At 33.9% G+C, this 23,432-nt stretch overlaps 8 protein-coding genes across 8 annotated transcripts; 2 read left to right on the top strand and 6 right to left on the bottom strand.

Moving 5' to 3' along the window:
* Nucleotides 1-10: 10 nt before the first annotated feature.
* Nucleotides 11-1,162, bottom strand: RO3G_14753 (uncharacterized protein; the record flags this gene model as incomplete). The annotated part of the gene is made up of 3 exons (XM_067669337.1): nucleotides 11-194; nucleotides 254-695; nucleotides 748-1,162. The coding sequence occupies 3 exons, from the start codon at nucleotides 1,160-1,162 to the stop codon at nucleotides 11-13; spliced, it is 1,041 nt and encodes a 346-aa protein (XP_067525438.1).
* Nucleotides 1,163-2,699: 1,537 nt separating this feature from the next.
* On the bottom strand, nucleotides 2,700-3,126 carry RO3G_14754 (uncharacterized protein; the record flags this gene model as incomplete). The annotated part of the gene is made up of 2 exons (XM_067669338.1): nucleotides 2,700-2,859; nucleotides 2,894-3,126. 2 exons carry the CDS (start codon nucleotides 3,124-3,126, stop codon nucleotides 2,700-2,702), a joined length of 393 nt encoding a protein of 130 aa, XP_067525439.1.
* Nucleotides 3,127-3,983: 857 nt separating this feature from the next.
* RO3G_14755 (uncharacterized protein) lies at nucleotides 3,984-4,283 on the bottom strand (the record flags this gene model as incomplete). The annotated part of the gene is made up of 1 exon (XM_067669339.1): nucleotides 3,984-4,283. One exon carries the CDS (start codon nucleotides 4,281-4,283, stop codon nucleotides 3,984-3,986), a length of 300 nt encoding a protein of 99 aa, XP_067525440.1.
* A 1,326-nt stretch (nucleotides 4,284-5,609) lies between these two features.
* Nucleotides 5,610-8,380, bottom strand: RO3G_14756 (uncharacterized protein; the record flags this gene model as incomplete). Its single annotated transcript, XM_067669340.1, has 10 exons — nucleotides 5,610-5,689; nucleotides 5,856-5,987; nucleotides 6,049-6,138; nucleotides 6,188-6,227; nucleotides 6,283-6,345; nucleotides 6,398-7,168; nucleotides 7,223-7,519; nucleotides 7,572-7,750; nucleotides 7,908-8,163; nucleotides 8,225-8,380. The coding sequence occupies 10 exons, from the start codon at nucleotides 8,378-8,380 to the stop codon at nucleotides 5,610-5,612; spliced, it is 2,064 nt and encodes a 687-aa protein (XP_067525441.1).
* Nucleotides 8,381-11,623: 3,243 nt separating this feature from the next.
* On the top strand, nucleotides 11,624-13,611 carry RO3G_14757 (uncharacterized protein; the record flags this gene model as incomplete). Its single annotated transcript, XM_067669341.1, has 7 exons — nucleotides 11,624-11,692; nucleotides 11,740-11,786; nucleotides 11,832-11,940; nucleotides 12,017-12,364; nucleotides 12,429-12,564; nucleotides 12,613-12,707; nucleotides 12,763-13,611. The coding sequence occupies 7 exons, from the start codon at nucleotides 11,624-11,626 to the stop codon at nucleotides 13,609-13,611; spliced, it is 1,653 nt and encodes a 550-aa protein (XP_067525442.1).
* Nucleotides 13,612-13,792: 181 nt separating this feature from the next.
* On the bottom strand, nucleotides 13,793-15,552 carry RO3G_14758 (uncharacterized protein; the record flags this gene model as incomplete). The annotated part of the gene is made up of 7 exons (XM_067669342.1): nucleotides 13,793-14,004; nucleotides 14,059-14,275; nucleotides 14,327-14,395; nucleotides 14,481-15,289; nucleotides 15,343-15,388; nucleotides 15,446-15,465; nucleotides 15,543-15,552. The coding sequence occupies 7 exons, from the start codon at nucleotides 15,550-15,552 to the stop codon at nucleotides 13,793-13,795; spliced, it is 1,383 nt and encodes a 460-aa protein (XP_067525443.1).
* Nucleotides 15,553-18,250: 2,698 nt separating this feature from the next.
* On the top strand, nucleotides 18,251-20,739 carry RO3G_14759 (uncharacterized protein; the record flags this gene model as incomplete). Its single annotated transcript, XM_067669343.1, has 7 exons — nucleotides 18,251-18,358; nucleotides 18,412-18,660; nucleotides 18,723-20,064; nucleotides 20,117-20,176; nucleotides 20,229-20,431; nucleotides 20,483-20,562; nucleotides 20,649-20,739. 7 exons carry the CDS (start codon nucleotides 18,251-18,253, stop codon nucleotides 20,737-20,739), a joined length of 2,133 nt encoding a protein of 710 aa, XP_067525444.1.
* A 70-nt stretch (nucleotides 20,740-20,809) lies between these two features.
* RO3G_14760 (uncharacterized protein) lies at nucleotides 20,810-21,883 on the bottom strand (the record flags this gene model as incomplete). The annotated part of the gene is made up of 1 exon (XM_067669344.1): nucleotides 20,810-21,883. The coding sequence occupies one exon, from the start codon at nucleotides 21,881-21,883 to the stop codon at nucleotides 20,810-20,812; it is 1,074 nt and encodes a 357-aa protein (XP_067525445.1).
* Between the last annotated feature and the right edge of the window lie 1,549 nt (nucleotides 21,884-23,432).

Genomic DNA, 23,432 nt, shown 5'->3' on the forward strand with positions numbered 1-23,432 from the left:
TAGCTCATTATTATCGTTTAGACAAGTATATTTTATGAATTCCCATAGCAGATGTCATTATCACAATGATTGTTGCACCAGAGATACTAAAGGCATCTGGATACTCGTGCAAAATAAAAATACCAAACAAAAATGCAAATACAACATCATTCATTCGCATTAATGTACCTGGACCAGCAGGAGCCATTTGTAATCTATAATAAAATAAAAATTATGTTAACGTTTAAAAGCTGACAAAAAACAAAAAAAATACCCTTGATTCAAGAAGCATTGGCCGATAAATGCAGAAATACCAACAAGCAACAACATGCTAATTTCATATCCACTTCGAGGCATGATGGGTTCTTGAAAAGCAAACATACCAATGAGACTACCAACAGTAGAGATAGACCCAAAGGACACAACATGAACCATAAAATGAACACCTCTTCCAACTTTACGAACAATGACATAGGCAACAGCAGACATAAATGCACCTAAGAGAGCACAGAAAATAGCAAGCAATCGAATCCAATCATTTGTTGCTTGTGTATTATTTGATTCGTCAGTTTGTCCAAATAAAAATTGTGGTTTGGATACAAGTATAACACCAATAAGACATATCACTGAGCATATGCCATCGAATAATGTAAAAGCCTCACCAAGAACAATAGCAGCTAAAATAGCGGTGAATGCAGGGCCCAAGAAAAACACAACTAATAAAGGAAGATTAAAAACAGCTGCCTGCAGTTTAATATGTCGCTCTACCTGTCGCATCAGCCAAAGGCAATTGTGTTATACTAAAGAAGAACAAACTGATTCCAATAGTTCCTGCAAGTCCTCTAAAAAACAACCACTTGCGAACACCTTTTTCACCCAACGGATTTATTTTCAACAGTGCACAGCATAATAATCCAAAGAGTGCTTGAATACTAGATCGAGCAAAGACAATTTCAAACGAAGGAAAGCTAGTGCCACTTAATTTCACAAACAGGGACATGGATGAAAATCCAAGAGCGGAAAGGGTCATGTAGAGTAATCCAACAAGCTCTCTTCTTTTGTGGTGAGGTGGTTTTTGTTGAGCAATTAAAGGTGTAGTTTCATTGCTACTGCAAGTGCTGTCTTCCTCGACAAAAATCTTTGCAGATTCTTGCTCATTATTATGATTCTTCTTACCAAGCATGAGTGGCTTTAGTTTAAAAAAAAAAGAAAAACTAGGTTTTCATACAGTGAAAACTATTAAATTCTGAGTTTATTATTATTATTTTTTTTTTTTTTTTGAAGTTTTATGGCAATGAGCATGTAGCAACGAAGTGTGCAATTTTGCCCGAGCCAGTTATGAATGTAAGAGAATAAAAACCTTCTTAGGGGACAAGAAGGGAAAAAAGGGAAAGAAAAGGAAAAAGAAAAGAGCAAATTATTTGAAATATGAATAAATATAAGAGGAGGAAGAAAGAAAAAGTATAAAGAAACACAAATTTAATACAAACCCGATCAAGTACCAGAAAGACTCACACTATTACTTGGATAACCAATTCAACAGCTTGACACCAGGATCAACAGGAGGAGGAGGACAATCATCATGAAAATAATAATCCAGTTCATGGAGAATCGTACAAAGGATAGGTCATAGAGTAAACCAGCTATGAGAAGCAGTAGGACGAGGTTTATGTAATGGTAGCAAATTAAAAAGGAAAGAGATTGGATCTTCAATTGAGCGAGGCAAGTACAGACGATGATGAATCTGTAGACAGTCAAAAGCATGTCGACGACTCCAGTTATGATAAGGGTGGAAGATGCATTCTTTAGGTTTACCACCAGGTAGCCAACCAAGACGCCAGCGAAGAACACGACTACGTTCAGAACAAGTCATCGGTAACCAAAGGATAGGATCCACTTGGATATTAGGGCGAGTAGAAGATAACAGGATGGAATCAGAGTTATTGCATAGATTTTGGAATTGATCAGCTAAGAATTTGGTGCGAAGAGATTTTTTTTATGTACTGGGTTTTGAATAACTATTGGGACACAATTTTTTTTGGGATAAATTTTTTAGTGAGACGATTTTGAATGAAGTAGAAATGAACTGTAGAAATCATTGAGACGAAAAAACTAAACAATGAAACTCTTTTAAAAGTATAATTGGAACAAAAAAAAGATTGAGACAGTTTTTTATTTAAAGACATCTTTCTTCGTTTGAACATCTATGCCAAAAGGACTCTGCGTGCCTTATCCATTCGTTACAATCTTTACGAGAGACGATTTTGACAAGCAGCTACTATTCGAGGAGTCAAGTTATCATGAGAGTCCAGAGGATAATTTTTGGTATATGGTTTTACCTTTGACCAAAGCTCTTCAATAGGGCTGAGAAATGGTGAGTAAGGGGGTAAAACCAAGGCTTGTATCCTCTTGCTTCGATATAAGCAGATACTCGGCTATTGTCATGAATCCTTCCATTGTTCACCACAATACAATATCCTTTCATTCCTTCTTTATCCATTACATCCAACATATTTTTCAAAAAGATAAGAATATAACCTGTATTAGTTTCTTTTCCTGCCCTTACAGTCTTGGATGTCCCAAGGACTTTTCTTTTTTGTGTACTCAGGATTTCTCTTGGATATGTCAATAATACCAACACTACTAATACATCTCATGATAGTAATACTGAGTTCTTTTTAAGTTGGGACCTTAATCTTAGCAGTTTGGTTTTTAGAGGGTCAAGCACGGTTTCGCATGATATGCAAATTAAAACCTTCCTCATCTACAAAAACACGGTTTTTCTGATAGTTGACATTATTCTCTTTGCATTTCTCAATGTACAACTTTCTTTTTCGAATTGTTGTATCCGGATCGTGTTCCTCACGAAGAATCTCAGCTCTCTTCAAAGATGTTACATTTCGTTCTCACATACTTATAAACCGCATTCACCGAGATTTCTAAGCCTGGGAAAGCTTTACATAGCTCGTCGTAGGCGAGATCTACAGTTGATGCAGCATTTGAATCAATATAGTTGACCAAGAACTGAGTGTGTTCTTCTCTCAAGATAGGAAGCCATCCACGATTGTCTTGTTTGTGTGTGTGTTTTTTTTTTTTTTGAAATCCAGGAAGATCTCTACCACCACTCTCGTTAAATTCATTCCACATTCTGTAGGATGCGCTACGAGAAACATTTGCCTTCTTTGCAGCTTCAGATACGACACAACCTTCTTCCTGCAAACTATGGATGGAACCAGCAATTTAAGTATAAGAATAACTTTTGTACTTCATTTGGACTAGTTGAAAGTCCTCCTCCTCTAGTATCAAATTAGCGAAGTTGTCTTCTATTTCTTATAATCTATCGTCGGTTATGCTATCTTTTGTGGCAACATTCATTACAGTATACTGAGTACGACCATAATCTACGTCCTGCATTTCTTCTCTCTCTGTCATTTCCTTATCGCAGGTAGTATATTCATCTGCAAATTGTTCTTGCTAGTTTGGTTGGTATGGGATAAATGATATTGCTTGTTAAGTCGATACTGTTTAATAAAACTATGAAAGGAAACCCCATCTAAGCTCAGGTATCTCAGTAGCTTTAAAACAGTTTGATATTTTACCAATTTGTCAAGCACCTGTTCTTAAAACGTATCACAATTTTCTTAAAGTGTCTCAACTGAGGTAACAATTCGTCTTTGCTTAACTCAAAATCGTCCCAAAAAAAAAAATACATCCCAATACAGTTTTTTACTTGGTTTTCGGATCTTTTTTATGGATGAACTCACTAAAAAGTATAAGGACTAAGAGCGATACAAGTGTATGAAACAGTGACTTATAAAAATACAAAAGACATTATCATAAAGAACTGTAAACAGATAGTTTCAATAGTTCCTTCTAGATTTGATTGATGACAACCTCATTCAAGATAGGAGTATGTTCAAAGAATTGTTGTCAGTGGGCTTTCCATATGAATCGGATGACTGTAGCAAAGAAAATCATGTAAACTTGTCGTGATAATGTAAGGTCTAATACTTGGATAATCTAAGTGTAAATAAATCCTCGAATATTGAGTTACAGTTGGGACCTTTAGGATTTGACAAGTATTTCTTGAAGGCTGCGTTCCACAAGTCTTGTTTTTGAATACAAGTCAAGAGCATATGCTGCTCTGTTTCAGGTGGTTTGCACAATTGACAATAGTTGTCATCTACCTTTACTGGGATGATTCTATGCAAATTGCTTCGAGTAGATAATTTTTTACGAAGAAGTCTAACATTGTCTAGTTGACTATTCTTCAGTGCTGTTACATTGATATGATCATACCTCATGACGTGTTTTGTCATTAATGACGTCTTTATTTATTATTGATCACAGTCCAGCCTACGTCAGACGATATAATCCAGGTTCATTCTAAGTTATTAGTTTCTCTCCTTTTTCTTACTTAATAAATAAAAGTTGTCAGCTACCAAACATCTCAGTAGTATGAAAGGCTCAAAATGGTTGGAAGTGAGCGCTGGACGAAAAAGATTGGAAAGTAGTTCATCTACTGGTAGATATAGATCGCTTTACGTAATGAAAAAAGAATATCGTTGTAAGTATTACAATTAAAGGTAAACTACTATATTATTAACAACATATTTGAATATATTAGAGGAACTCGTTCGTTCAATTGTCGAGCATTTGCCAAAGTACCATGAGTTCTTGTATAAATTGAAAGACGAAGGGTATCAGATAGTGGGCTACGCAAGAAAGTCTCGTACAAACGAGAACGACGAGGATAGAAGCCGATTGCTGACGCAAATGCTACATCTATTAAGAAAGAGATCTCTCGTCGACAAGGTCTTTGTATCGACGATCAGCAACTCAAATGAACCCATGGAAAAAAGAGATATTAAAAAGAATCAGATCATAAAGACAATGAAAGATATTGCAGGAGATACTCAAGGTAAAAGAAATTGCTATAAACAAAAAAAAATCCAATAAAGGTTTTTTGTTATTAGACTTGCTGCAATATATAAACGATTCCACGAAAATATGCATCGTTGCAATAGACTTTGCTGGTCTATCGACTAATGTTGAAGACTTAAAAAAATTTATAGGGTAAAAATTACGATGATTTCATGAAGTAATACATAATTCATATTGTTTCTGTAGGGATAATTCTAAAAAAAATAATAATAGATCAGTATTACCAACTCGGCCGTTTTCGTGTGTTGGAAAGAGAAAGCATTTTGAACGATGCTACATTGTTAGAAAGCTTCCAATGTAGAGGCAAGATTATTCAAAGATCAAAAGAATAATAAAAACCTTCTACTTTTCATTTCTCATTATTTATAAATTTATGAATAAAAACCTTATACAAAAAAATATCTCCTATTGGGGAGGGGAACCAAAGTCATGTTGTAAATCCATGTTACTTTGACTTCCTTATGTGCTTCTTTTTCTAATTTTATTTTATAATCTTTTTATATTAGCCAAACTTTGTCATTAAAAGTGTATATTTTCAGATTCAATTAAACTTAACAAAACCCTTCAAAGTCTTAAAGTGAACAAAAGTTCTTTGGCTTAATGTTTTTCTCATTATCTCTATATGCTACTAATATTATGTCATCAAGAGGAATTAGCTGTCAAAAGCTTATTTTTTTTTTCTTGTTTTAATTGGGTAGAGTATTGTGCAAACATGATAAGGTATGTACTGATACTGTATTTGTTTTTAAACGATTGGTCTTTTTTCCTATACAAAAAAAATACATATAAAGTTTGTGACTTGACTGTTATCATTAATGAAAAGTGGAGCCTAAACTCTATAAAAGGAGTTAAGGCGCTTCTGCTCCAGAGCTGCTTGCTACAAGTACTTGTTAAAAAAAATGGACTTTACAATGTCTACTGTAGACATATACCTGGTGTTTCTGGTAGCTGATGAGGAGAATACTGCATAGGCTCAGCCATCATTGGTCTTTGCATCATCACTGGTGGTCCTCCTGCGTTGCTTACCATCATATCAGGTGGATAACGCATCATCATGGGCCCTCCTATTGTGATGAGGAATGTTTTTAGCTGTACACATACATTCAAACGAAGGTTATCTATTACCTTGATATTGATATATCTGTGGAGGCATTCCTTGAGGAACAATATGTGATCTTTGTGGTGAAGGGAATCCTTGAGAGAATGGTGACCCGTCTATTTATATTCGTGAGTAATTGATAGATACACAAGGTATATAGCTTACGAGGAGATATATTGGTCATTTGAGGACTATTGGAAACAAACTATGCCAAAAAAAAAAAGTCAATGTCGGTGTTTCTGCACTTAATTATGACTTACTTGAGGGTTCATATATGGACCACTACCTTGTTGAACGGTCATTTGAGGCATACCAGGAACATACTGATAAAGAAGGTTAAAAATGACATAAGAACATGACAATTGGTTAGCTTACGTGAGGATATGGATATTGAGGGTATCCATATCCATATCCAGAGGACGCATATCCATTGAATGCATTTTCATCATAAAATTGATTGAATTGAACTCTGTATGGCATATTACCAAATGGCCATGTTGGGCCAATAGAACTAGGGCGATCATGTTTCTTTAATAATGGAGGTTTAAAGGCGTCTTTCATAGTTATACGATCGTCAGCCAATTCTTTTTTTAGATGCTTCCCTCCGAAAAATGAATTTTTATCATTATGGTAAGTTACAGAAGTCAAACTACTGCTTGGAACAAAGGTAGCGGCAGAAGGATTAGGCTTAAAAGAGGATGCCTTTGCGTTCAACTTGAAGCTTGACCCAGAATTAGAAGCTTTGGTCGCATTCTGATTTATGTTACTTTCTGAAACTGGTGAAGGCGATTTAGCGGTGGCAGGAACAGCGGCAGGAGAATTCTTTTTACTTGATGCAACTGGTGTGGTTACGCTTGGAGAAGACTCTTGTTTTGGGCTACTTTCATCAGAAGGACTAGTAGCTGGCGATGTGCCGCTTGTATTCTTTTTTCCCGTTGACAATAATGGCACTAAATCTGCAGGAACTGGGACATTCAATTTGAAGGTTTGATGAAACATCTTTAATTTGGCTACCCTTTCCTCTATTTCTTTCTTTTGCAAAGCCTGTTTCTTGGCATGTAGCTTATCTTTTTCCTTTATGGCAAAATCTTTAAAAGTATCAGCAACTTCTGATTCAATCCTGTTTGTTTGCTTATTCTCGTTAACCTAAAAAGAGAAAGTTTTTAGTTTTTGAATAAATTGTATATTCCCAAATATTACTTTATCCTTTTCATCGGAATTTTTACGCAAAGGAGGTAGGTTAGCAATAGGCGATTCATTAGACTTTGGTGGATTATTGGCGATGGCCTTGTCTGTAACAGAAGCATTCTTTGTCTCTTTTTTGACTTGGGGTTGTTGTTTATTTGTCTGTTGTTCTTGTTGTTGTTTACGAAGTGCTGGTGGTATGTATTTGTTATTATCTCGTACAACAGCACCGTACAGATCTTCTTCATCCATGCCACTATCATTAATTGAAATTCCTCGTTCTTCCAACATGTGTACATTGGTAGTAGAGATCTATAGAATAAACAAAGGTATAAATATATTATATTTTTTTTTCTTTTCATACTTTTTGTATTTCGTTAGCCACTTTAATAGCATGCTTTTCACGATCCTTAAATCCAGGAGCTGATCGATTCAAAGGAGTGGTGTAGATCTCTTCATGAAAGTCAGTTTTTAACCCAAATAATTTTTCATTAACAGCAAATTGATCCCAAGCAGTTTCCCCAGATGATTCCAAATCGCCGTCTAAAAGATCCAAAGTATTGTCTTCTTCACTTGGCGTCCATTTGTGTAATTCTCGTTCTTTTATTTCCAATCTTCCAGCGATATCCGTATCCGTCTTGAATTCTTCTAATGTTCTTTTTTAAATCATGAGCCAGTATGTATACGCTTATGCTCTTACTGTTACGTTCGGAAACATGGCTGCTTTCATTTAAATTGACTTCAGTAATCGTAATTTCCACCAAATCCTTTGAATATATCAATAAAGTATTTATGATTGAGTTTGGATTGGTTCGATCTTTTTCGATGGGTGATTGAGGATCAAATATCTTTTGAGCAAGATTTAAAGCGATTGCTAAATCCCCTTCTGTAGAAGCTCCATGAAAAACTCCTCTAAATTTACACCCATCCTTTACTCTTGCTTCAACCACAGTACCCTTTAGAAAATGACATTAACTCTTTTTTTCATTTTACTTCATCTTTTAGCTTTCTTCTTACAACCAAGTTTCCAAGTAAAAACAACATTCTGTCGTGCATTACTTTTTCGCAAGCTTGACTTTCCATATTATATTCTGTGATAGGTTGGCTATTGTTACATGTTGCTGGGTTATTTGTCTGCCACTTTTTACTATTACTACTATCGTTATGGTTCATTATCTCACAATGAATGTTGTTCTTTTTTTAAAATTTAACCTCTGTCGTTTGGAATATTGGCCAACACCACTTTCCTGTTTCTTTCCTTGAGATTTTGAGAAGGACATGAGGTTCAAATATACTTTTTTTTTGAGACAACAACTCGGTTAAAGTATTTGCTATTTGCTTGTTGTACAAAAAACAGTAAGAAAAGTAGAAGAACAGTTGAAAAAAATATGACAGAATTTAGTTTTATGCTAAACTAGAGATTACAATTTTTGAAACAGCGACCTTCGGAATATAAAAATGTAATAAATAAATGCAGTTAATTTCTGCAGTTTTTTTTTTTTTATTAAATTCAAAAACATCACACTTGAAATTTGTTTTTATCATTGCCTTCAAGATATTACACTAACTAAATGTTTTGTTTCAACACTGAAACATATAGAAATGTCTCAAAGACAATTCTTAAGATTGTTTTACTATTTGACACAACGGTCATTTTTAGATTAAATCTGAAGCTGGTAGCTTTTAAAATATGTGTATTTCTTGAGTACAAAATAAGGAGATAGGGTGTAATTGAATAAACTAAAGCATGTCATATTCTGTTGGACTATCTTAAGGTGCTTTATAATATAAATCAAGGGATATTTTATGATATTGTATATACCATCCTAACGATAAAATGTAATTCTTCTTGGTACAACATATATGATTTTATCATAACTGAAATATCTCAAAGATATGAACAAGTTAATCGCAAGGTATGTAATGACCTTACACAATCAAATTCTGTTGTGCTAAATATACAATTTTTTACTTTTCCTAAAACCACAAGTATGTAAGTTTATACATCATTTACTAATCAGTAGTGAGCCTATAGATTACAGCATTTAATACATTTCAATCAGGAACTACGTCAAGAACGTATTTAAATTATAAATACATTTTGATCAATCTCTCTTTCTCTCTCTCTTCTTTTTTTTTTTTTTTCATTTCACACAAACGAGAATATCAAGCATTTACTAAAATTTGAATCAATAAAACAAGAGAATCTTATATGAAATGATATCCTTGGTGTTTACATCATGTTTTTTTTTTTGTGATTATTTAGAATAGTTGAGCATTTAAGAGAATGAAATGGTTGCTGTCAATAGTTTTGTATTGAACATCCAATAGAATTTTGCTTGAGTAAGTGATAACTGTGAGGTTACGATTGAATCTTACATACCAGGCAGATGCATCTCTGTGAGGTTTTTTAAATAGTTCATAAGTAGACTTACTTATTTTATTTTTTTCGTAAATAAGAACATATAATGGGCTGAAACTGACAGATATGTAAATTGATTTGTTTTGAAATGTTTTCAAAGCATTGCCTGTAAATAAATTTATGAATGCGAATACACCTCATTATACCTACAGCTTCTATCGATAGTTCCTTTCATAGAATGTTTTCCATATAATAAATCGCTAAGCTCAAGCTAAATTTATTCTTTTCACAGCTTGAATGATGCTAGAACATTTGTCAAGAAAGAATTAGGATCTGATTAGTAGACGAGCAGTTTGCTTTGAATTCATGGAAACTAAAGAAATGGGGATTGTATTCACTGAATAAAAGCTCTTTTTATCAATTGTATAGTATTGGCCCTACAAGAGATAGAAAACAAATTAGGCTACTGTTTTTACAGCATCTCTGATTCAATAATCCTTGACAATGTCTGATACCATTGTCTATCTAAACAAGCATCCTACTTCCTGTTTCTCACCCTGCTAAAGTGATATTGGCTTATGAAAGAAATTGTTGAACAAAGTCGAAATTGGTGTGCTTGTTTTTAATTGATAACAAATGATCAAATTAAATTTGGAGATTTAAAACACATCAGTTACATACACCTTTTTGTCCTTTAAGACCTCTACAGATTTGATAGTTGTAGTAGGTTTTGGACTGTGTTGATATCCAAGTAAACGATAAATAGTTGGATGACTAAAGTAGTTTTATTCCCAATCGAAGTTTTCTTGGTTTTCCTTGAGGGTTCAATAATACAGGGAATTTCTTATGTTCTTTTGGGTCATCAATTCCAAGTCGAAAAACGAAGAAACTCTGTGAATGAAGTGATTCTAGAGTTGGTTAAACTATTTAAATCAAGTTCCTTACCCTTTGTTGTATTTGTCCTCTTCTTTTTCTGATGGGTCCTAACCGTTCATCACAACAAGTGTACAGTGAACATTGTTTTTTCTTCTTCGGGATTTATATTCCATTCCAATCGACTCGCATTACTCTTGGGTATTATTACACAAACTGATCACAGCTATGGGTTTAAAAGGCTGTCATTATATTTTATAAAGAAAAAAAATGAAGGATTTCAAAATTATGATTGTTCTTGAAGGCTTGATATTTCTCTTTCAGCTGATAAATCAGCTTATTTTTTGCGTTACATTCAGTTTCAATCATAATTCAATCGATTTCATTGAATACATTTATACTTTAAAGTTCTTCTTCATCTATGGTTTTAATCTATTTTATTTTAAGCTAAAGAGTTATGTGAAATTTATATCTTTTTTTTTCTCATTTGATTGAGAACTTTGCAAGTTTGTTTATCACTCTTATACTAATCTAAAGATGTGCAAATTGTTTCGAAAAAAAAAGTGCACTTGTGATGAGATATGAAGGGCCTTGTGATAAATTCACATTTTTCACTTGCAATTACTTTTCTTTTTCTTTTTCTTTTGCTATCCACAGTGTACCTTTCTTCTTTTCTTTTTTTTTTCCCTTTTTTTCAGTAACCTCGGAAGTACAGAGTAGATCCAACCAATCAAAAAGAAAGTTTTGTAAAAAAAAAAAATAATCTCGTGTTCTATTGTATTATAAGAATAACAATCAAGATTTTCTTTTTTTCTTTTTTCTCTTCTTTTTTAATTAAAATATGTCCATTGCACCTTCTAGTAAATCGAAATCAAGTAGAATACCAACCTCTTTAAATACTACAATTCATTCAACTGTTGAACCTGATATGTTATCTGTTTCAAGTAGACAAAGACAATCCAAAAAAGATGAAGTAAGCTATAGGACAAATAAAGCATAAAAAGAAACTAAATATTATCTAGGCTATTCGTAAAAAGATTGAACAAGAATTATCAAAAAAAAGAGGAAATTCAACTCGTATCAGACAAACCAGAAAGATCGCAGGCACCGTTTCTGCTCTCCGACCTGCACAGGCCTTGACTGTTCGAGAAAGTATATTAGTCATTGAGGCCGCTCAACTGATGGCTGCAAAGAGAAGTGATTGTGTGTTGGTAGTAGACGAAGAAGAGCATCTAAGTGGTATTTTTACTGTAAGTATAATACGATCAAACACGTCACACATCTTATTTTATTTTAGGCAAAAGATTTAGCTTATAGAGTAGTTGCAGATAACTTGGATGCAAGGTAAGTTATTAAGTTGATTTACATGTTCTTATTTCTTTTTAAAAGGGCAATTACTGTTTCTGATATCATGACAAGAAATCCAATGTGTGTTACTGCTGATACTTCTGCTCAGGACGCTTTGAACTTGATGGTCTCTCGTGGATTTCGTCATTTGGTAAGAAGGAAAAAGAAAGAAGGGGGTGGGGAAAATCGAACCATTTTTTTTTAAAAAAAAAACACACGCTTTATAGCCTGTTTGTAATGAAGAAGGAGATATATTTGGATTATTGGATATAACAAAATGTATTTATGAAGCTTTACATAAAATGGAAAAGGCTTACAGTTCATCACGTAAACTATATGATGCATTAGAAGGCGTAGAACGTGAATGGGCCAATAGCCCTGTTCAATTAGTTCAATATATGGAAGCACTCAAAGATAAAATGTCTTGTCCTGACTTAACCACCGTACTTGATCACGCTGGACCTGTTCAAGTAACAATGAAGGCTCAAGTAAGAGAGGTAGCAAAGTTAATGAAAGAGTATCATACAACAGCAGTTCTTGTTATGGATCATGGTGGATTGGCCGGTATTTTTACTGTAAGAGAGAAAAAGAGAAAAAAAAAAAAAAAAAAAGGATTGAATGTGTTTATATTTTTTATAGTCAAAAGATATTGTATTAAGAGTGATTGCTGCTGGCCTTGCTCCTGATAGTTGTTCAGTTGTACGTGTAATGACACCTCATCCTGATACAGCTTTACCTTCAACAAGTATTCTTGATGCACTCAAGAAGATGCATGGTAATTAAGAAAGAAGGGTGTACAGATATTTTTATTAATGTTTTATAGATGGACACTATTTGAATCTGCCTGTTCTAGATGAAGACAAGAATATCGTAGGACTGATCGATGTCCTTCGACTTACTTATGCTACTTTGGAACAAGTAAAGCAATAACAATAACACAAAGTATATTAAGCTAATTTAGATTCTACCATAGATAAATAGTATCGAAGGAAATCAAGGAGATGGATCCAAATTTTGGCATAGTATTGCAGGAGGTGATCAAACAGAAAGTGATTCAGTCATTTCAGAATCTCTATCTCACGCAGCCAATTCACCTTTATTTCAAAACGAACATACCATCTTACCCATGCCAGGTCATGCCCCGACTTATACTGGACTGGGTTATTCGGAACTTACACCAGCTGATTCAGCTTCGGGAATACATGACAATGACAATGCCTCAACCGTTTCATCTCACATCAACAATACCTTTTCCTTCAAATTCAATTATGCCAACAAGACACATAGATTTCGTCATGACATTGGTAACTTTGCAAGCTTTTTAGAAACCATTCAACAAAAGATCATGACTGAACATCTATCCCTTTCGCAATCTTATGTGGCTGTTCACCACAAGGAGGATGAGAATTGGTTGACAGTGGCTTATGTGGATGATGAGAACGACCAAGTCTTGATGACATGCGATTCAGATTTGATAGATTCAGTGCAAATAGCTAAAAAGGCTGGAATGGATCGTGTTCGACTCTTTGTTCATGATTCAATGGCTGAAGATCAAAGCAGTATAATGGATCAGCAGCAATTGACGATAGAACGGCCTGTTACACCACCCGTGATACCAGAGCCAGTGATTCAAAAGAAATCAGTAAAGCGTAAAGAGAATACGGAGGAAAAGGACAGGGTGAGTGTAGAAAAGAAGAAGAGACATGTTAAACCTGAATACGATTTACCTATCCCTCAAGACTTGGTGCTACCGGCAGCCATCACTTTTCTTGGTGTTGTCATCTTGGGTGTATTTACTATCTCAAGGTTATCAGCAAAATAACCAAATTATTTATAGTTGTACTAAAAACCATTCCCTCTTTTTAAATAATAATCATGATGCTAATAATAAATTATATCTATTATAAACTCTTATCCAATCTCCCATTATCTCTCTCTCTATACTTTATAATTCAGATATAAAGTAACAAGTTTCAATTTTCAAAATTATCAATTGATTTATTTCAAGGTGGTAAGGCTGCTTCACCTAATTGAAGGGTAGATGGTTCCTTTTTAGAAGGTGTCTTTGGGAATAAGTTTGGACTGATTGGAATAATCGGACTCATGGGTTCCTTTACAATTTCGCCACTTGCTCCCAAATTCAGAGCGCCCAACTTTCTAATGGAAGCCGACTTTTTTAATTTGGGTCGGTGTGTGTCTACAGCATCGATATCCACTTTATAAAATATGATGAATAATGCAAACATAAACATAATCTATACAACTGTACCTTTAAACCGTTTTTCTTCAGATCCATATGCTTTTGGAGTTAGTTCAATAACAGTATGAAGAGGTATTTTGATATAAGGTAAATCTTCATGCTTATAATTCATGAAATAAGCATAAATACATCTCAAGATAGCCTGATGACCAATAATCAATATATTCTCATGTCTTTCTAACTCCATAATAATAGGCTCTAATCTAAGCACAACATCTCTGTATGACTTTTTGTAATGTTATATTTCTATATTGCTCTTCGTACACTATTCGTTTACCTCTCCTCCTCTGTATCGATAGTTAAACTTGTCTTCATCTCTATTTGCAAAATCCTCTGGATATTTTTGCTTATTGAAAGCTATAAGTACAGCGCGGTATATACAACATGCATATATTTACTTCTATTTCTTCATATGTCATTCCATCACATACCCCAGCATCCAATTCATCTAACGCCTTCCACTGTAGCTTTGGATAGTTCAAGTTTTGACTTGTTTCAATAGTCCTTTTTAATGTAGATGTCCATACAGTCAACGGCTGATCACCTAAATTTGTTTTAATCAACTCTGGCAATTTATCCGCATACATTCGTCCTCTTTCCGATAAAGCTGAATCACCTCCAATTTTTCCCAATAGGTTGTATTGTGATTCACCATGTCTACTAAAGTAAATTTTTCTTGGGGCAATATGTAGATTCATTAAATAATAAACAATCCTTGATTCTAAATATCCTTGAATCATATTAATCACATTTTGGCTTCCAACATTAATTAATTTAATATAAGTCAGCTCAGGCTCTGTAATCGTTTCATATTGTTCCTTGTAATGATCAATACGCGCCATAAAATCAATAGCTGCCTCATCTGGATCCGTGTCTGCATAGTCAGGAGAGGATAGTTTGACGTCCTTAATGTTGGCTAAAATCAACTCTTCATCTTGACAGATAGACTCGATAAACAGCACCTGAATATCTTCTTTACCTAGCTTATCACATAACCAGCGACGTCTTGCCATTGTACTGTTTGTGGCATCGTAGATTGCTACAATGCCTTGATCTTCATTAAACCAACGAATCATATCTTCTAATGCTGCTGCTGCTGCTTCTCTTCTTTGTTGCTCTCCCAAGGTGTTGTGGGGATCAAAAAAGGTATGCGGTAAATGAGCCCCGTGAAGCTTGCGTCGATAGTTACCCACGTTAAAAACTTTTGTATTAATTCCTAACCATGTGAGATATCTGCAAACTGTTTCAAATATAAGCAAAAATATGACTTCTTGATTTGATTCGTTGTCAAACCTTTTTGAGAAATATAGGTTTTCCCTCTGGCAGGCAATCCTACCATCTAATATAATAAAAATAAGCTTATCTTTTAACACGATCAAGATCTTTATATATTTACAACACATGCAATACGTAAATCTATAATGATTTTATAAAAAAAAAAGGATATTTATTTTTAGTTATCCTCTTGTATGTTTATTTTATTATCTCTTTACTTGAACTCATATCTAAAAGACAAGCTAAACAATAGCAAGAAGTAAAAAAATAAATGGAAAGCACTAATTTTTTTTTTTTTTACTCTATCAGTAAGCCAATCATATCTTTTAGATATAAAAAGTGCTTTATTGTGCAGTTAGGCACAAACTTTTGCGACCCGAAAACATTGCTTATTTTAGCGTACTCTGGTTCAAAGTATAACCCCCCCCATAAAAAAAAAAAAAAAAAAAAAAAAAAAAAAAAAAAAAAAAAAACCTTGGGTTAAAAAAAGGAAACTTTCTGTTAAAACAGGTTTTTTAAATAAAAAAATCCAGCGGGGTCCTTCTTTTTAAAGGGGGGAAAATCCTTGGTTGGTTTAAGGGGGGGTTTTTAAAAAAATAATTCTCATGAATAAGGGTTAGCAATACGTCCCTTACATTGCCATAACAGATCTTTAGATGATTATCTTAGTAATGTAAGGCCTGAAAATACGAGTACAGTTCATCGAATTAGAGATGAAGATATAACTAATCCAACTGCGATATGTACGATATATTTAATGAAGGTAAAATATCACTAATCTTTTCACACCTGGCTTATCACAAATAAAAGCATCAAACAAAGTGAATCTGTTAGAGCTTATTGTCATGTCGATGAGATACTTCTTTAATATACACTATCAATTTTAGTGTTTACCTTCATTTGTCTTGTAAGTTTCAGTTTTTGTTTCAAAGCTTTCTATATATCTAAATAACCGAATAGTCCGAGGTTGTTCCAAAATTAGGAAAGTGAATTATTAAGTGATAAAAAATTGTTTATTAATCGAATGAAAAGCATTTTGGCAATCAAGTTCAAACATTTTACTAGAGTGAAGCAGCTTTACTCCATTGGACAAAAACTCTGTAATTATGCCTCGCCCTTATGTCACCACAAAATAAACTAAAATAAAACCCATTCAAGAAGGTTGTAATCTAGCATATATGCGAAAAAACCGCAAGTTGATCTTGATGAGCTTTTGTGGTTATTGAATTTTGTATTTTTCGGCAGGGGAAGTTGGATAGTGAACGAATATTGACAAGAAAGTATACTGAGACTTTTTTTTGAATCCTTTTTGTTTATAAAGTTGTTTTCGGTGTGATGGAGAAGATTAGTTTGACTCTTGTTGAGTGTTAAATATCAATTATAGATACTACTTGTAGAGCCTTATTGTACTGATACTTACGCTGTACTTGAAGTCAAAGACAAAACATGGATGAGGTGAGACTCAGCGAACCGGTCTATACACCGCTAGACTAAACCTGATTCAACGGTTATTTTTATATAGTTTATCTGTAAGGGTATGTTATATTTCTTTCATCTTTCAAGAACTTGGTCCTGGTTTTCTATTGTGATATTCGTGTCGACTGCAATTGTATTGGAGTGGTAAAAATGAGCAAAGCAGAAATCAACAAGAATTTAGCTACTTATCAGAATTTTTATGCTGAGGAGATAATGAGTTTGCAAGTTTGTAAAGAAAAAACTGATGATTATACCAAACGTCTTCTTAAAACTTGGATCTTTTAGAGTAAAATTGCTGTAATACTATAATATTGTATCTCAACAAAAATAAAAATATTTTATTTCTATTTTTCAGTTTGAAGCTCGCCATCTTCCTGGATAAGTTTGATTTCAGCTTATTTCATAATCTAATGAGTAAAACATACTATACGACAAATAAAAAATAAACCAAGCAATTTCTGAAAGTCAGACTAGTTGAAATTTCAAAAGGGGCAAGTCGACAGTAAAAATGGACAAGTGAGTAATAAATTAAGAGCAAGTTAGTGATAAACGCTGTATATATAAAGGCACGACTTTGATTCAAATAGAGGACGATTCAATCATACAATAAAGAGTCAAAGTGATTTATAAAAAGCAAGGAGAAATATCAAGTGATTAGTATGACTCAATTGGCTATCATTTGATGATTTATGAAAGCAGACGAAAGGTATAAAAGGGGGTGTATCGTTTTGTAAGGATGAACAATTCTAGAAATATTGCATAGCATGTCTGTATTTTTTTAATGCGTGATCTCATAACCCCTTATAGAATAAAAGATAAAGAAAAAACGAGAGAACACCAGTTGATAATTGAGTGCTCGTGGCAGCTTTTTTGCCGGTACATTTGTATTAATGAATTACTGGAAGGCTTTTATAGAACAGTATAATCCCATATTTTGTTTAAATAGGAGACTTGGTATCACAACTGACCTTAGCATGATGATCTTCTTTAAATGGTGTGTCTCTGTTACTCATAGATGATGATAGAAGGTTGATCCTCAGAGAAGAAGGATGCGGAGAGGGGAATGTCGGTCATTGAACCTGCTTTCCCTTTTGGTGAAAAAGCACTTTTTGCGAATGTCTATGTGCCTGTATGCGTGTTATTCTCCTACATCATGTCAATTCCATCTTCTCCTTCTTCAAGAGTATTAAGGCACTCGCCTACTTCTCCCTCTTATTTAGAATCTCAGTATAAGAGAAATTTGCTCGATGAGGTTAAAAGCTGGTCCGAAAATAAAGTGTCGGAATGGCTGCATGGTCAATCTCTAGGTCGATATGGTTTAATATTCATTGGTCAGTAAAAGCTCAATATACAATGAATCTAAAAATAATCTAAATAATCAATATTTCATGTAGACCATAATATATCTGGCACTATATTACTTGATTTGGGCTACGACTCATTAAAAGCAATGAATATTAAAACAGTAGGAGAAAGAGTTAGATTAGCAGCAGCAATTAAAGCTTTAAGACACGAATGTTATCTTGCTGCTTCGTTAGCAGCAAGAACACCGACAAAAGTAAATAAGAAAGCAAACAACCACAAGGATTTATATTCAATGATCTTTTATAGCCATTAACTTCAATACCACTTCCTGATGGCAAATGCGAAGAGCAAATAAACCACTCAAAGTCTTCAAAGTCAACTGAGATAAGCAGCAGTAATACAAAGAGCCTTTTAAATAGATCAAACTCATTTTCAAGGTTCTTGGGCAGGTCGGATTCAAAGAAAATGAACAAAAACATAATGTCAAATAACAACACACAAGCATCTTTGCTAACTGATGCCCATTTACCTACAAGCCCGAACATGCTTCAAAAAGTAATAGAACAATTATATATACGAAAGTAATAGGACTAAAATTGCAATCTTATCATCTACAGAGAAACTCTTTGGAAGGAGGCATCATGTCTGTGGAAAAAATCAAACAAACCTGTGTAAAAGTATTTGGAGAAGACGGACAGACACGTACAGTAAATGTAAATAATGCAAATGAGTCTAAAATCATTATGGCCAAGGTGTTGCATAAGTTTGGTATTGACGAGCTAGAGGCAAACAATTTTTGCATATTTGTGGGATCAAGTACAAATGGAGAAGCACGAACATTGTCGGATCAAGAGCTGGTAGATATATGTCGTTCGACGGATCGCCCAGAAAAGGAGAGATTAATTTTGAGGAAAAGACACATGTATCCAACGCATGAGCAGTTTAAAAGAAAAGGCACAACCAATCTAAAACAAATCTCGGAAGCCAATGAGAGTTTATACAGTTTATCAAGCTTTGATGATTCTAGCAGTACTCTTCATCACCCAACCATGCATAATACTACCAAAACGAGACGACAACTATTTGGTGAACGACCTACTTCTGAAGTTATCTCGTTCAATCTAAAATCCTTTTTCCCAAACCATAACCGAGAGCTGCTTGAAACTGCAGGTATTAAAGCACAACGGCTGTCAATGAGCCGTCGAAATTCTTCTTTGGGTCGAGCAGAGCCTAGAATCAACCGAAACAGTGTGCTTCCTGAACTTGTTTCAGTTTTGGGTGTTGAGTTAGATAATTTTATAGAAGAGGAAGTACCACAAGAGGAAAGTGATGAAGTAAAAGATACAGAAACACATTTGCTTCCTTCTGGTCAGCATCCTACAGTTGTTGCTGAACATCAAAAGAGGACATCTAGTTTATTTCATTCAAAAGAGATAAAGCCTATCAAAGCAGAGGATAAAGTGGAAGAAGAGGAAGAAATCAGTGCGTCAACGACAAAGGAACCATTTGCTGTATGCAACAAGTCTCTAAAGCCATTATCACCAGATTGGATGAAGGGCTCATTAATTGGTCGTGGAACCTTTGGAGATGTCTATTTAGGGCTCAATCCTTTAAGTGGTGAGCTCATGGCTGTTAAACAGGTGGAATTACCTGTTGAAAATTCAGCTACGGAAGAACGCAAAAAGTCGATGGTAGAAGCCTTGCAGAGAGAAATTGATTTGCTGAAAGAGTTGGAACATGAAAACATTGTGCAATACTTGGGCTCAAATATAGATGATTCTTACTTTAGTATCTTTTTGGAATATGTTCCAGGAGGTTCTGTTTCAGGACTTTTGGCAAGCTATGGTACATTTCAAGAGCCATTGGTTAAAAGTTTTGTGAGACAAATACTGAAAGGATTGAATTATTTACACAATAAAGATATTGTTCATAGAGATATCAAAGGCGCTAATGTATTAGGTATTATGGTATATCGCAAATCAGCATGGCTATTAATAACAAAATGTTGTAGTGGATAATAAAGGAGGTGTCAAGATTACTGATTTTGGTATTTCAAAGAAAGTAGAAGAAGGTAAATGGATAAAAAGCCTATTGTGAAATGAAATAAACCTTTGTTCGTGTAGATATCATTATACAAAGCCAATCTTCGTCTGCATCACATAGACCAAGCTTACAAGGTTCAATTTATTGGATGGCGCCGGAAGTTGTAAAACAAACACTTTATACGCGTAAAGCAGACATTTGGTCTTTAGGCTGTATGATTATTGAAATGTTTACTGGTGATCATCCTTTCCCTGAATTCTCACAAATGCAAGCCATATTTCAAGTAATTATTTGATGATAAATTACAGTTAAAACTAATTCATCCTATGAAAAGATTGGTAGTTATACAGCACCAAGCATACCTCCAAACTTGAGCGAAGAAGCACAGTCTTTTTTGAAATGTACTTTTAAAATGTAAGTTGTTTTTTTTTTTTTTTTGTTTTTTTTTTTAAAAAAAAAAAAAAGAAGGAAAGACTGTACTAATGTATATAAATTTGAAGAAATCACGAAGAGAGATCTTCTGCTGAAGAACTCCTAGGACACTTTTTTCTAAAGGAAGTGCCATCTACTGATGACCTGGATACCCCTTAAATAATAAAAATTTTCAATTTTTTTTATGCCAAAAAATAAAATAAAAATAAATATGCTTTATTAAATTGGATTACATAATAGCACCATCTAAAGGTGAATCATTATTATGAAGGTTTTCGTTTTGGGTACCCAATCTAGGTATTTTAAGATAAGCATCTGTGCCATAGCCTTCCATAGTCATTAGATTAATATCACCTCCCCAATATTCAGCGTATACTTTACTCATTGGCAATCCAATTCCCAATCGAATAGTCAGATTTCTTTCTTGTTCATCCAGTTTTGCTTCCAATTGTTCTATTTGGTTCATATTTTCATGACTTCCATAAGACCAAACATTAGCAAATGTCTCCTTGGACATACCACCGCCTTGATCGGATATACGAAATAAGACATCCGTTTCATTGGAACAAAAAGTTACATTGATGGATTGTTTTCGGTTTTCTATTGTATGTCGCATTGCATTCGATAATAGCTGATAGAGTATATATTCAATATGATCTGATACATAAGTAAACTCGGTGTCCCGTCCATCCAATATTATATTCGGTAAATCTTTTCTTTGATTCACAAGTCCCATTTTGATTGCATGTTCTTGTACTATTTGAATACATTTAGTAAGTGTATCATAGGATGTACAGTTGTTAAAAATCGACATTTTCTTTCCAGATAGTACAAGATGATGTTCTGTGATCACACGCCTCGATATACGTGATCTAAGGGTTGCATCCATAAATCGGTCTAATTTGTTCATGGCTACAACTGATTGATAAGTTTGTTCACACTCATAAATTCCTTTAGCCAATTCAGGTATAACTACTTGATGGACATCCAAAGATTCCATTAATACTTTACAAAACTTTTCATTTTCTTCTCGGTTATTGATCTCGGGTATGTTGCGTATCTTTTCAAAAGCTTGCCAATAAAGATCATATACACATTGAATATGAGGGTTAGTGCCTAAAATGTACGGCAACTTTTGAAATTCTCGTATACGATGAGCAATACGAATAGGAAGTTCTTTACGCACATAGTTTGCTGATTTTAAAAGTCGTTCTGTATTGCAGTGCCGCTCGTAGAATATTAATTGTCGTAAAGTTAAAGGTGTTGGACTTTGGCCAAGGTAATTGTCTAATATTTTATTCATGTAAAAATGCTGATGATGATTGCTTATATGTGGTATATGTTGAATAGGCTGTATACAAGTCGCCACATTAGAATAAAGCCTTTTCTTTAATGTATTTGATCTTAATAATTCCATGAAAAAAAAAGGAAATAATAACAAAAGAAAAGCGAGAAAAGAGAGAGAGAGAAAGTGAACGGATAGAATATGACTCAATTATACATTGATTGGCTAATCTGAGAATTAAAATAGAGTGTATTATGCATAAGTCTAAAATGAGACAATTGGTTATTCAATTTGAGACAGTCTGGGAATTAAAATCAGAAGAATCTTATTTTTATATTTAAAATACTAACTTCAATAAAGTTACCTATTATTCTGAAAAAAGCAGTTTCCATGAAAGAACTCATATACAAATTATTCCTTCGGTTTCAGCTAGGCTCGTTTTTAGACATCCGTCACCTATTTCCCTGTTATTTCAAACATTTTGTTTGTGCAGTGGAGGGTTGAGCATGCTCATTGTGACCTAGTCAATTGTAGAGGTAGACTTCGACGCTCATTCAACCTATGCTCCTTATCTCTGACGCGTCCCCGACCTATGCTCCCTCATTTACTACTCTCAAATCGGATTGTTTGAATTTGCTGTGCGGCACGATTTTTGTCAGGTTCTCGTTATTGTTGTATAATGGTAAAAGTAATTGAGAAAAAGGTAGAAACAAAAAAAAAAGAAACAGTTTGAGTACTTTTTGAGACTGATCTTTATTTCAGTTTAAGTTAAAGTAAAAATTATTCTAATTGAAGGCAGGTATTTATATCTTATTGAGTGAGTGGCTTGATATCTTCTATTGTTATCGTTCTTCTAATATTCAGGTACTTTAGCAAGTGTTATCTCTAATTATGATTATGAAAACTTTTCATTTGTTCTTTTGTATGTCTGTCATAGATTATCTTTTATTCTGGGAATTCCTCACTGATTTGAATAACGTTATTTTACGCGTTATTTCAATTATGTGAAAGATTAGAAATATTCCTGACATTGGATTGGATTTGGTTATTTTAGTTGATACTTCTTCTTATCAAAGAACTCTCATGAATACGATACATATTCTAAAAGAACATGTTTAATTGGAATTGATTGTATGATCTTATTTAAATAAACTTATATTTTATTTTATTTTAATTATGATCTTGTATTAAGACTTATATTTATTAATGTCAACTACAATCAGTTACTGTTCTACAACAGTTATTTCTCTGTATCTTAGGTGCATGAAAAGAAATGGTTTTAGTGTGGCCCATTTGCCCTAGTGGTGTACTTCAGGAGCGGCACCCTGGTAACCTCACTAATGCCATCCCCCTCAAAGTATTTCGTGTTAACTATTACATCAACCAAATATATATTCACTAATTGTATTTCTCTTTCCTCATCTTATTTTTCTCGTTTTATAGCCAACTACTACGTTCTCGTGTTACCAAATATTCGTACCACTCCCACAGTCTTCCTGTTCGCTCGCTATGACAGCTTGAGGGCTATAAATAAAACTCTGTTCATTTATTTTTTAAATGCCTATCA

The sequence above is a fragment of the Rhizopus delemar genome, genomic scaffold, assembly GCF_000149305.1.
Source record: "Rhizopus delemar RA 99-880 supercont3.14 genomic scaffold, whole genome shotgun sequence".
Lineage (NCBI taxonomy): Eukaryota > Fungi > Mucoromycota > Mucoromycetes > Mucorales > Rhizopodaceae > Rhizopus > Rhizopus delemar.